Source organism: Ptiloglossa arizonensis, chromosome 2, assembly GCF_051014685.1.
Source record: "Ptiloglossa arizonensis isolate GNS036 chromosome 2, iyPtiAriz1_principal, whole genome shotgun sequence".
In the NCBI taxonomy this organism is placed as follows: Eukaryota; Metazoa; Arthropoda; class Insecta; order Hymenoptera; family Colletidae; genus Ptiloglossa; species Ptiloglossa arizonensis.
The window spans coordinates 22,893,068-22,907,571 of NC_135049.1; the positions used below are offsets into that span (position 1 = coordinate 22,893,068).

The 14,504-nt window shown below is 39.1% G+C and overlaps 2 protein-coding genes across 14 annotated transcripts in view; one reads left to right on the forward strand and one right to left on the reverse strand.

The window, feature by feature from the left end:
• The window catches only part of LOC143143720 (uncharacterized), a 304,262-nt gene that overhangs the window by 100,609 nt on the left and 189,149 nt on the right, over positions 1-14,504 (forward strand). The gene's annotated exons all lie outside the window — the stretch shown is intronic.
• Positions 1-14,504, reverse strand: part of LOC143143719 (ras-related protein Rab-37) — a 161,613-nt gene that overhangs the window by 100,251 nt on the left and 46,858 nt on the right. For both annotated transcript variants that reach the window (XM_076305318.1, XM_076305316.1), the window contains one exon: positions 8,237-8,347. In XM_076305318.1, coding sequence (XP_076161433.1) covers positions 8,237-8,347 — 111 coding nt within the window. The remainder of the gene's footprint in view (positions 1-8,236; positions 8,348-14,504) is intronic.

Here is a 14,504-nt window from a genome sequence, read left to right on the forward strand (position 1 = left end):
CGAATCAGCGAGGACGGCTAATGTGCAAGCGTTAATAGCTGCTCGATTAGTTTTTCACCGGGAAGGATTAGGAAATCGACTATATTTTTTCATTACAATTATTCGTACAGAACCTTCAATTCCATGAAATTAATCCAAAATAAACATATTTGAAAGAAACTATAAAATCACAATTATCGAAATAATTTCGACATAAAAATTCTTCTTTCGCTCTTAAAATTGACAATCTTTACTTCATTTTCTCTTCGAGATTTTTCTTCTTCTTTATATTATACTTATCGCTACTTGACAAATTTTCGAAAAATTACTCCGAATCTGGAGAAACTCGAAAGAAAAATCACCGCGTTGAACCACGTAGACGATCAAATGAATCCAAAGTAAATAAATTTGAAGGAAACTATAAAATCACAATTATCGAAATAATTTCGACATAAAAATTCTTCTTTCGCTCTTAAAATTGACAATCTTTACTTCATTTTCTCTTCGAGATGCATCTTCTTCTGTATATTATACTTATCGTTAGCTGACAAATTTTCGAAGAATTACTCCGAATTCGGAGAAACTCGAAAGAAAAATCACCGCGTTGGGCCACGTAGACGATCAAATGAATCCAAAGTAAATAAATTTGAAAGAAACTATAAAATCACAATTATCGAAATAATTTCGACATAAAAATTCTTCTTTCGCTCTTAAAATTGACAATCTTTACTTCATTTTCTCTTCGAGATGCATCTTCTTCTGTATATTATACTTATCGTTAGCTGACAAATTTTCGAAGAATTACTCCAAATCCGGAGAAACTCGAAAGAAAAATCACCGCGTTGGGCCACGTAGACGATCAAATGAATCCAAAGTAAATAAATTTGAAAGAAACTATAAAATCACAATTATCGAAATAATTTCGACATAAAAATTCTTCTTTCGCTCTTAAAATTGACAATTCATTGATTTGACTTCATTTTCTCTTCGAGATGCATCTTCTTCTATATATTATACTTATCGCTAGCTGACAAATTTTCGAAAAATTACCCCGAATCCGTAGAAACTCGACAGAAAAATCACCGCGTATCCGTATCATCGAATTATCCGTAATGAAAAAATTTCGATCGATTCATCGACACTGCGAACGATCCACGGTGCAACGAAGCCCGACGAGTGCAACGGAAGCGAGCTGAATTGAATGGAGAAGGCACGGCTTTCTCCGAATTGGCGATGCACAGGCACCACAGGTGCGATTCGAGGCATTGTCCTCGAGGTTCGCGGCTCGCGAACCAGCCTGGAACCACGGAAGGATCCGCTTCCTCGATTCTCAGGCCGATTGGCCGACTGGAACGATACGGCGAATTAACCGCTTAATTATTTGAGGTTGCCGCGATGCACCGAATCGACGTGAATCGGATCGAGCGTTGCGTCGAGATAAGCACCGATTCGATCCGGTGATTACGTAATAGACGCGCCTTGGGTACCGTAGCGTGTATACACGACGTCGAATATTTACGTCGCAGACAGACGGGGTCCGATAGTATCGAGGCCAACCGTGGAACAGGGAGAAAAAGATGCCGGAGAAAGTGATCGCGAGAGAAGGGATGTGCGGGGAATTAGGGAAATTAAATATAAATCAGGAAAAGGTCGTTCGAAAAGGTCGTTTTATTATTGACAAGAGGCTAGAATCGTCCGTCTTTCACACGGGACGAATTATTAATTATTGACAGAGAGGGGGAATTATTAAGTATCGACGAGACACTGTACGCTTGCTTATTTTTGACTATTTGTTAGGGTCAATCGATCATTGATGGGAGAACTAGGGAAATTGAGAATAAATTGAAAAGTTTGCGTAGAATTTTTTTGTGAACGTTGAGGAGATTATTTTCGACAGAGTATGATTCGTTAGTAGGTACGATCGATGGTGCTTGTCTGTGATGAAGTAAAAATGTAAAATCTGCAAACTGATTCATCGGGAAGAGAAAATATATCACGGAGGAAAAAGTGGTCGGTGAAATTTGACGAAGTAATTACAAAGTAATTAGAAAGTAATTACACGTCAAATGGGGTATTTGACGACATAATTGAACAATTTCCCCGGTGCTGGCTCGTGTACAGTTGATGTCGAAGAGAAAAAAGACACGTGTAAGAAGAATGCTCGTTAGACACGAGTATGCGTCAATTAGGAAAGAAAATACGACAAAAGTGGAGCAAAATGTAGAAAACTGTTGAAAGAGAAAGGTATCGTGTACGGTGCAAAGGTCCTAATCGGTACTATAATATTTCCGTCGCGGGAAATCTTTGAATATTTCGTAGGAAGTTGAAGGTAATTTTTCTAAAATTGAAATAAAATGAAACAAAAAAAAAGAAAACAAACATGCAAAGTTTCTTCAATTATTCCATATAACAATTATAACGACACAATAATAGTACATTTTCGCAAAAATTAGAAAATAATAATTAGTATACAATCGTTCGTAAATTTTATAACCCCTGATATACTGGTCTCTCGTTCCTTAAATATTTACAACGCAGATCTGTGTAAAACTATTTCAATATCGCGATATCCGTGACCACGGCGAAACAGGCCGAAACTTGTTGGAATTAAGCTCTTTCTCGCGCGCGATCCTTAGGCGAGTCGCGCGCGATCGGAGCGTTGCGAAACAACGATAGACGGTTCGTAATCGTTCCGCGAATAACTCGGGGCAATTAAATCGAGCAGGGTGAAAATAAACCGTGCTCGTTCTGTCTCGTGTTTCGCGGAAGATTTCCCGCACGCGTGCACCGCGCGAAATACCTAGCCCGCGAACGAACGAACGAACGAGACGAAAGTTTCGCGGGAAAGCCGCGACGAGACACGGCCATCACGAGATAGACACGTGTTACGGGAGAAATCTGCGACCGGGCGACCGCTTGATAGAGCAATTTCAACTTTCTCGACGATACGGTACACTGTTGCCTGGATAGCTAGCTGTCTGTCTCCCGCGACTGGAAAGTGCGGTATCGTAACGCCGCGGCTCGAGTACCAACGGAATATTGATCTCCGCGCGAGGCTGACATCCGCTTGGAATTCTTCCGCGAGGAGACCTCGAACGAGTCCTTAGGAATCGAATTTTCTTGCCAAAAGATACGAATAGGATTTCAGAGTGGATTTTCAACGGCGAGATGTTGGAGGTACAGGAGAACGTATAGAGGAAAATATATTGGGAGGTATAATAAGAGCGAGTAACGATTTATTGAGTAGGTTTTGAATTTTGTAGAGAAACGATTCGAATAGGATTTGAGAATAGATTTTGAATGTCGAGACGTCGGAGGTCCCGGAGAATATATAGAGAAAAATATGTTAGAAGGTATAATAATAGCGAGTAACGATTTATTGAGTAGACTTTGAATTTTCTAGGGAAAAGGTACGAATAGGATTTGAGAGTAGAGTATATTGAGTATATTGAGAGTAGATTTTGAACGACGAAGTGTTGGGGTTCCCAGAGGACGTAATAGAGAAAAATATGTAAGAAGGTATAATAGTGAGTAACGATTTATTGAGTAGGCTTTGAATTTTCTAGTGAAAAGATTCGAATAGGATTTGAGAGTAGATTTCGAACGACGAGATGTTGGAGTTTTGGAGAATGTAATGCAGAAAAATATGTTAGAAGGTATAATAATAGCGAGTAACGATTTATTGAGTAGCTTTCGAATTTTCTAGGGAAACGATTCGAATAGGATTTGAGAGTAGATTTTGAACGACGAAGTGTTGGAGTTCCTGGAGAACGTGATAGAGAAAAATATGTAAGAAGGTATAATAGCGAGTAACGATTTATTGAGTAGGCTTTGAATTTTCTAGCGAAAAGATTCGAATAGGATTTGAGAGTAAATTTGAAAGCAAGAATTAAATTTTCTAGCGGAAAGATTCGAGTAGGATTTGAGAGTAAATTTGAGAGCAAGAATTAAATTTTCTAGCGGAAAGATTCGAGTAGAATTTGAGAGTACATTTGAGAGCAAGAATTAAATTTTCTAGCGGAAAAGTTCGAGTAGGATTTGAGAGTAGATTTGAGAGCAAGAATTAAATTTTCTAGCGGAAAGATTCGAATAGGATTTGAGAGTATATTTGAGAGCAATGGTAGAATAATACCAATGAGTAACGATTTATAGAGCAAGCTCAAGGGAAGTTATTCTTATTCAATCGATTGTATGAGTTTTCGAGTTCTGTAAGAAAAAAGTAGTCGAGAAAAATGATAGATATGCCTTTGGAACGAATATTTGATAAGTTAGGTGCATAAATAATTTTATGTAACATAAAAAATAACGAGGTAAGAAGATTATGATAAAAATGGACCGACAGGTATTGCAACCCTTATATCGCAGGTTACTTTATGTTTAAGACCGCTTTAGTCTTTATTTGTTAGTTCGAACAAGTTGTACGATGAATTTATTGGTAATATTATCGACAATCGATACCACGCCGGGCGAAAAGTTGTAATTCTTTGTTGCATCTTCGAAGGACTTTTATGGTTGTATTTCAGAGAAATACGATGCAATCTTTAAGTTTGGAATATTGCTGGAAGAAACAAATTCGCGTTTAATATTATACGTGATCGATATTCCAATTGGTAAATGATTTCTGATCATTGTTAGGAATCATGTGTAACATCAACGAGTGTACAATTTTAACGGAGAAACTTGAACAGAATTCAAGAAATATTGCAGAGAATTGCTAAAATTTTAAGCACCAAATGTAAATATTCCGTGTACATTTTATTTAAAAAATATACCAAATCGTCTAGGTTCGTTTCTGATCCAATCGAGCGCGATTAAAGTTTTATCTGTAAAAATAATACTACTTCACCGGTGCGATATTAAACAATACGCATTATGTGCATATTATACGGAAACGTCGAGTTTACCCTAGTTTCGTAACACGGTATTATATATTGCTTTATTCAACGAGGTGGATGCTTTTGTGGATGCCAAACAGTTTATTGTAATCGTAGTATCGAGTAATATTCAATAGAATATACATATTTAACGAGGGCGCGGTATCATCGTAAATTGCTATCGAATTTTACTCTCGATAAATGTATCGCGCCATTGTTTCACTTATACATGAACACGATGAGGTGCTCTCGCTTTGGTAAAATTACATTTGAATCGCATTGTTGGAAACACGAGGTCTCGACGAAACTCGAATATTTTCGGTGAATTTGTAACGTTAATACGTTCAACTTATGCTCCTACCGTGGCTCGAATTTTAACAATTTCTTCTCAAAATTTCCTGCAAGTTGAATTGTTCGATCGTGGAACATTTGGAAGAATTATTTAAAATATTATTAACAAAAATTAATTTTTCGAGGAAAAAGATAATCGATATCTGGATCTTCGTTAAAGATCGCTCGGTTAGTTGAATCACTCCGGACAGATTTCTCTTCGATATTGTAAAATTGTGGTAAATTTCTGTATTATGAAATGGAAATTGAAATCATCGACGATACATTCAATTTCCCCCAGGCGAAAAGCTCGACGAGATCATCCTATAAATATTCATTCGGCAAGAAAAACGCGAACGTCGAAAGACCGCGGATTGGATAAAATCTTTTTTAATTAAAACTCGGACCTTTTTCATTTAACTCGTTACGTCTTTCAGTGATGCGGAAGTAGGAGGAACAGATTGGTGTGTGACGAGGCAGCAACTTGAAATTTACGGTATAAATTCGAAGTAACGAGTCTGATATTAAACTAGAACGAGAATCTGGTAATTTAGGTTACTTCGCTCGTAATTGATATTTATTTGTAACCGGTTGGACTGCATATCGAAATGCAAACCTCGACGATTCTTTTTAAATCGAAACTGAGGGAACAAAAATATTTCCATTCGCGATGGAACAACTTGAGAGGGAATTTTTTTATTTGTTCCAAGTCACGTAAGTTCTTGGAGCATCCAGAAATATCAATCACGATTCTTTTTCTATTGGTGAATAGATAAAGTATAATACGCTCGCTGAGCATTTGAAGGAACGTGTTCGATATAAAATTCTCGACTGAAAAATAGACAAATGATTAAAACTATAGCGCAAAAAATTTCATCCCTGTCGCCTCTCTCTCTTTTCGAGATTAATAGAAAATTCTGATTCAGAGTGCTAAAAATTGCACAATCTTCGAGAATTTTTCTACAGGAGTCCATCGAAGATTTCGATACAAAACTTTGCAAACATTTTTACCCACAACTCGAGTAGCTCTATGAATTTTTTCACGTTCACGTATATAACATTCTATCAAGTAAAAAAAAAAAGAAATATTATCTTCTCGCATAGACACTATCCCATCGATGGCACTCGAAATTATTATACAAAAGGAAAAAGAATATCAAAATGATAAAAATTCCTTGAAAATCTTCTGCACAAGGAAAATATCGAAAATTGTTCAAACGATTCTCTCGAAATTTACAATTTTATCTCTGATTTCAAGGCGGACGAAAATATTCCCTCGAAATGAAATTCGACGAGGAAAATAATCTCCGCGTTATTTTCGAAAAAGTGAGAACCGTGAAACAGTGGTTCTATCTTTGGAGCGTAAACGCGGGGCGTGTACGGACTGGCGAATCGCTCGCTACTCGGCGCAACAAAGTGACGCCCGGCGTCGAACAACTTTGACGGAAAAGCGACGCGCGAACGGACGCCCATAAATTTCGCGCGCGTGTAAATACCCATGAGGCCCGGTTGTAAAAGCATCGGGCGGCTGTTGGCCTCATGCATAAATGCATTGCTCACATTGGCAGACGCTGATACACGCAGCCGTCACGGGCGTCTCTGGCCCGCCAACGACCTGTTATCGTCGTTGGACGAGATGGCCGATCACGATCACTTAACTCTTTGGAGCACCGTTGACCGTTGATACCCGTTCATCGGTATTGGCAACCCTTTTCATTTTTCTTGCACCGCTGGAACCCGATTCATCGAGTGCCAAAGGGGTTCGTACCCTTCTCTTTTGCATACGAAAAATGCCAGATACGTGATTCGCGCGTCGTCCCCCTTATGAGTATCAGAAATGCGAAGATTCTTATATTTCGCGAGCGTCTGTTTCTTTATTAGCTTTAGAAAATTTTTATCGTTATATTTTAGTGTTAATTGCGAGTTTTCAAGAATTTATCGAATCCCAATGTAACTAACACACAAGAGGGTGATGTACAGTAGACATATGAATATGCCCCCTTTGTATATCCTGTTTTATTTTCTGAGCAGAGACTTGAATTCGTCTTTTTTTATTCTTAGCTTTAGAACATTTTTATCGTTACATTTTACTATTAATTGCGAGTTTTCAAGAATTTATCGAACCCTAATGCAACTCTGACACAAGAGGGTGATGTACAGTAGACATATGAATATTCCCCCTTTGTATATCCTGTTTTATTTTTTGAGCAGAGACTTGAATTCGTCTTTTTTTATTCTTAGCTTTAGAAAATTTGTATCCGTACATTTTAGTGTTAATTGCGAGTTTTCAAGAATTTATCGAACCCTACTATGACTTTGTTATAAGAGGGACGATATATAGTAGACGTGCATTTTTATTCTTAACATTAAAAAGGTAGAAGCAAATTTTTATCGTTACATTTTATTATTACTCGCAAGTTTCCAAAATTTATCGAACCCCACATTTATGACTCTGGCACAAGGGGGACTCTATAGAGTTGTTCCCTGGTTGTACGTCCTTATACATACTTTGTACATATATACATCGACGTATCGAATGAAATTTTCTTTGCAATTTAATACCGTGCAATTTGGACGACGTATTTATTATAACTTTACGATTCCGGGTGCCCCAAAGAGTCGACGTTTGCGTAAAAAGTGTATCGTATAACACCGCAAGAGTAAAAGCCGGTTCTGCGGAAGCGTTTCAGGGGACCGTAAAATAAAGTGGAAAGAACGTAAAAAATAAAATACAATTTCGTTGAAAAAATATCGAAAAAGTGTCACACTTCGGAGTTTACGCAATATCTACAAACACCGCGTGGAAAGCTACGATAAATTTGTGAAATACCGCGGGCGTAAAAATTCAATGGTAAACATTATACGAAAACCGATTCGGTATTCGGTCGCGTAACAAAAATTTCTCACCGAATATGCATCGAACTGTAAATAAAACTTACTTCGACGGTTACCGAAAACCTTTATCGCGGTCTTGGTACCGAATCGGATGCTCCCGCAGCACCAGCTTTCGTCTAAACAAACGAATAAATATTGAACGTCGGTCTTGTACGTACCGTGAAGCCAATGCCAACAGTGGCTGCGAAGTTTCCAGGTTGAAAGCTCCCGGTATCGAACTGGACCAACAGAGAAGTCTTGCCAACTCCACTGTCGCCGAGAAGTATTGTCTGCAAATAAAAGGCACCGTTGATTCTCGATACTCGGCGAACCATCGAGTTCTTATCGAATGAAAGCCAATCGCGACCGAGCACCGCTTCGTTCGAAACGTTTGTCCAAACGCGGACAAACAAATCCCAAACGAAACGATCGAAGTCGAATAATCGCGATCGAGAATACTTAGAACAGTGTATATCTATCTTTTGCAAAAATTACAAAATCAATTACACTCAGAATCGATAATATTTTTATATATTTTGTCTCGTTCCTGTGGAGAAATATATTCTTAAAAAGATTGCTCGCTCTGAAAGAGAACATTACGCGATATAAATAATTCTTCTACCTCCAAGTAACATTCGCAAGAATATTTATTCGATACCAACGGATGTAGCGACATCCCATAGGAAGTAGACACTGCATACTTAAACAACAGTAGTATTTGAATTTTTTCAAATCCATTTTAAATTATCTAACTTTGCCTCGTGATACATTCTTTCATGTACAAAGAGAGAAAGTAGATACTGCATACTTAAACAATAGTAGCGTTTGAATTTTTTCAAATTCATTTTAAATTATCTAACTTTGCCTCGTGATACATTCTTCCATGTACAAAGATCCCCATTGAGCGAGACACCCAGTACATGCACACAAACCAGCAATCTTTCATCGCTTGTGGAAATACATTTCGACGAAGAAAAAAAACGCGAGATTAATTTCTAAGGCACTCCGTACGAAAGAGAAACTTTCCTCACAAGTAGAAGTAATATTAGTTAACAGACACCGATACCAGTAATTAAAACACCGAGGTAACCCCCCGACAGAGTCCATCGACTTGCACCTATGGTTTCGAAGATGAGATCAAGGAGCATCAATCATCCCTTGAAAATTAAGTTCGACGACATCGACGGCTCGGAGCCACTCCATTACCGGTATTACCCGAGTTGCATTGCGGCATCCCGACGTCAGGTGTCTCCCCAACGGTTCGCCAGAAAAAATAGCGAAAGTTATTATCGCCGTCGTTGTAATTCATCTTCCGGAACCGGGCGATAATGGCGTCCGTTCCACAAGTACCTTTTACACAGCGACGCCTACAATCGGTCGAGCAACAGTCGTACACGACAATATACGTACGTGTATACATACGTATGTACACGTAAATACATATATATACGCGAAGCAGGTGCCATCCCAGCTCGTAATGCAATAATCTGCCGCGTGGCCAGGTCAAGCGATTATTACCAGCTACAGGTGTTACTATCGGGAAAGGAGAACCCGAGTAACAAAGTTGACTGCCGACCGCAGAGCCTTTATGGGACCACACACCGCGACACTTAACGGGAGAAATCGAAGCGTGGAAGTTTCGAGGGAAGAAACCAGGGAGAATACGACCGTGGTCGAGCTTCATTTCGTTGCTGGTAACGAACATGGCAAACCCGATTTTCAAATTCCACGGAACGTGGCTAAATGATCGTTCGGTCGAATTAGCCGGTTGGTTTATCGGTGAGAAAAATGTCACGGCCTTTTTTATTTAGGTGCAACCTTTTAAAGTTTCACGCTATAGGAAGGTTTAATACCAGAGTACTTCGCCAAAGGTTGGTTACAACTACCTTTGTCGCGAAATTATTTTTATTCCGTGCATTGTTTTTTCAGAGATAGTTCGTTTCGTTGGGAGCAATCCTGGAGCCACGAAGACGTATTATTGTTTTGGTAATTTTTGCACCGTGGGTTACTTGTTAGTATATACTTGGTTCTGTTATTGGGAGCAATCGTAACGCGACGAAGACATGTTGCTTTGGTCGTACTTTCGATGGTGGAGATTATATTTTGGATTCGATGGTGTAAATATTGTAGGACTTTATCTGGGTGTACGTTCTGTCGGTAGAGTGAAGTGGTTCGAGGAGAATCGGTCGAAGAATGTTTCTGCGTTAATTCGTCCTCGACCGAGTGAAACTAGTCACGGTTAGTCGCTATTGTGTCGCGGGTCAGTACACTTGTAAGTATTTATATCGATAAGGGTCTCGGTTAAAGGACACTGTACGAAGCTTTGACCAATGTGACATAATTTTTATGCACAATATTCTGTATAATAATCCTCCGAGTTGTCCGTATAGTAATTTGTAGAGACTAGGTACACTTATCTGCTAGGTATGTTCCTTCGATCGTTTATTTTCCATAAGAATCTCGTGTACGCCATAAGGGACACTTAAAATTCCTTTAGCAGGTTGAGAATGAAATTTGAATAACCTGAACGAATCGTGAAGGTAGCTTAACTTTTGATTACTCGAGCAGTCGATAAAGAAACCATCCCTGATGGAATCCTGCTCGATGATGGAGATACAACGTAGTTTTCTTCTTTCCGCGGAAAAACTTTTCGAGAACAGCCATCTATCGAACGAAGTTGCAAATGTATCTGCAAAGCACCTGGTACAAAGATTACACGTTTCGCGGGCTCGTATCCAGATGGAAAGGTGGTAATTTTGAGCACTCGATACGAAGATAAAGAGACGACCTACAACAGTGTTACCCTGATAGATGGGTAAAGATTCCACGATATAGATGGGAATAGAGAAAAGGAGCCAATCGCGAGTTAGTACTTCCGTTCGACTTAATCGATCAACAGCCCATTCGACTTGGAAAGGTGACTGAAATTACACGTTCGCGGTAATTTTCCGTACCCCTATCGTTGCAATGGGACATTCCATCGCATTATCCTTGATCTGGGTATCGGTCTCCCGGATATACAGGCAATGTTGCGTAGAGTAATGGGGTACTTCGAGAATATTCCGGGGTTTATATTTTGCAATGTTAAAATATGTATAATATTTTAGATACGAAGGTTATCTATCTTTCTCAAGGAAAGCTCACGTTGCACCTTTACTTCGATAACCAACAGAACGTGTTTATGCACTTCTACTCTACTTAATCGATCAAACTCTACGATTATAGAACCAGGTGACTGTTAACTTTCTAGAGATATCTTCTATTAGTATAACTACTCACGATTTGCAATTTTTAAATTGATATTTCAAACCTTACGGTCATCTACCTTTTCCAAAAGTAGTTCACGATGCATCCTTGCTTCGATAACCAACAAAACGTGTTTATGCACTTCTACCTTTCTTAATCGATCAAACTCCATGAAACACTATAGAACCAGGTGATTATTAACCATTGGTATAACTACTCACGATTTACAATCTTGAAATTTATATTTCAAACTTTACGGTTATCTACCTTTTCAAAAAGTAGTTCACGATGCATCCTTTCTTCAATAACCAACAAAACGTGTTTACGCACTTCTACTCTACTTAATCGATCAAACTCTACGGTTATAGAACCAGGTGACTGTTAACTTTCCAGAGATATTTTCTATCGGTATAACTACTCACGATTTACAATCTTGAAATTTATATTTCAAACCGTACGGTTATCTACCTTTTCGAAAAGTAGTTCACGATGCATCCTTGCTTCGATAATCAACAGAACGTGTTTATGCACTTCTACTTTTCTTAATCGATCAAACTCTATGAAACACTATAGAACCAGGTGATTATTAACCATTGGTATAACTGCTCACGATTTACAATCTTGAAATTTATATTTCAAATCTTACGGTTATCTATCTTTTCCAAAAGTAGTTCACGATGCATCCTTGCCTCGATGATCAACAGAACGTGTTTATGCACTTCTACCTTTCTTAATCGATCAAACTCTACGGTTATAGAACCAGGTGACTGTTAACTTTCCAGAGATATTTTCTATCGGTGTAACTACTCACGATTTACAATCTTGAAATTTATATTTCAAACCGTACGGTTATCTACCTTTTCGAAAAGTAGTTCACGATGCATCCTTGCTTCGATAATCAACAGAACGTGTTTATGCACTTCTACTTTTCTTAATCGATCAAACTCTATGAAACACTATAGAACCAGGTGATTATTAACCATTGGTATAACTGCTCACGATTTACAATCTTGAAATTTATATTTCAAACCGTACGGTTATCTACCTTTTCGAAAAGTAGTTCACGATGCATCGTTGCCTCGATGACCAACAGAACGTGTTTATCGACTTTTATCCCACTTAATCGATCAAATTCCCGATCGATCGACACCACGTATCCTGTACCCCGTTTCGACAATGAAACGGCCGCCACGGACCATCGAAGAGTGACCAAATTACACGTTCGGAGAACGCGGAGTCCCAGCTGCTTGTTTGGATCGCGCGTCGCTTATCCCGGGGCCGATGCAGGTGGAGGCAGTGGCTCTGGTGTGTAATGTAATAATTTGGCTCGTGCCGCGGGTCAAACGGCGAGTTCCGTTCCAGACGCGAGTCGAGAGAATCGCGCGAGCGGTTTCACAGGTGTCTCGGGAGAAAGGCCTCGCGGAGAATTTTAGAGCTCGTTCACCGGATGGATGGAAATTTATGAGACGGTGGGAAAACTCCCCCTCCACTCCCCCCGCTGACTAATTCTATTACCTTTACGAGCCGTTGGTTTATGGACAAAACCCTGAATAAGTAATCGTTCTGCGTCCACTTCGAAATTCGTCGTTGCTTTTTGCTCGTCTGTGTGTTTTTTTTTCCAAGCGGGAAGAATGGGTAACCAGGGGACCGAATTGGATTAGGCTCGTTTCCTGTAATACAAGAGGACCCGTGCTCGGTGGATTTTATGGGTGACCATTTTGGTAGAGGTAATTAGTTTTGAAATTATTTTAAAAATCTTAAGTATTATAAATACTTAGGATCTTTTGTTTCGAGCAAACGTAATTGTGAGTAAAACTTGGAAAGAAACATTTCAATTCTTCTCGAATTTATTCAGGAGAATATGCAAGCTACTTTTTTTTTATATGAAAATTTGGAAAGGAATAATATTATTCCTAAACATAGTAACGTAAAAATTGGGCTTTTCCACTCGACTAATAAATACACGGTGTAAAATTGGGAAAAATTATTCTATAGTTTCAGAACTGTACAGTTATACCCACGTAACATATTTTCATGCTGGAAAGAAAATTACCCTCTTTGATATTCAAGACGGGGAAAAAGTTACTTTAAATCGTTATGAAGTCTTCTTATCAGAAATATTTCACGTTGTTCCCGCAATTTTCCCTTTCTCTCGTCCACTACTCAGAAAACTTGCAACAATCGTAATAATTGTACCCTAATCGTGAGAGATCGCCACGAATCCACGACGATGGCCGTTAAACGAAACCCGTGTCCACGGGAAAATATTTTCTACCGTATTTGCTTCTCGAGAGCGATTGTCCTTCGCTCGACGGACAAATGGCGATCATTCCTCCTCGACGGTGGAATAAAGCTCGCGATTAGAAGGGACAGGAGGAACCGTAAAGCGAAACGGTAGCTTTGTGCGATGCTCGCAAAAGGCACGATCGCTCTTTCGCGCGAATCAGGCCATCGAAACTTTGTCGAGTTCTTTTTTCGTTCACGGAGTATTGGCTCTCCCGCATGAGCGGCCACGGTTAACATCGATCACGTGGTTCTTGTCCGAAATTTCGACCTGGGTGACCCAAGTACTCAGCTCGCAATCCAAGAAACCGTTTAACCTGCACGGGCGATTCTCGACGTTGCTGGATCGTCGATGATGGAAGTCATCGTTCAGAGGTAATCGTCTCGAGATGATATCCGAATTGCAACGGGTGCACAGTGTCCACTACATCGAATTCTAGCAATTTTTATCAACGAAGGAATTTTAGTTCGAATGTCCTCTTACGAGTAACGTTGAATTATTAGGGATTTTGAGTATCCAGAGTTTTAATATTTCTGAACTTCAGTTCGGTATGAAGTTGAAGATTCTTTAATATTGAGTTATGTCGCAGAGATTATCATAAGTTACAATTTGGAGTCATTTTTTCCTTCCTTGGGTAAAGATTGTTTCTTCGATAGATGTTAGTTTTCTTCAGGAACTTCGAGCTCCAGGTTTCATATGTTTCTGTTATGTATAAACTTCGGGTGATTTTGTATTTTTTAGTCGCTGTCTGGTATCTTTTACATTAAAACGAAAGACGATTGGTTTTACAATTTGGTCGCAAGATTGTGATTTTAAGTGTTGAACCAGATGTATCGTCCTGTTCCTTGACACGATCGTTTCGTCTATCGTCCTCGTGTTAGCAAATAATGTACTCTTTCCCAACATCCTTGACCGCA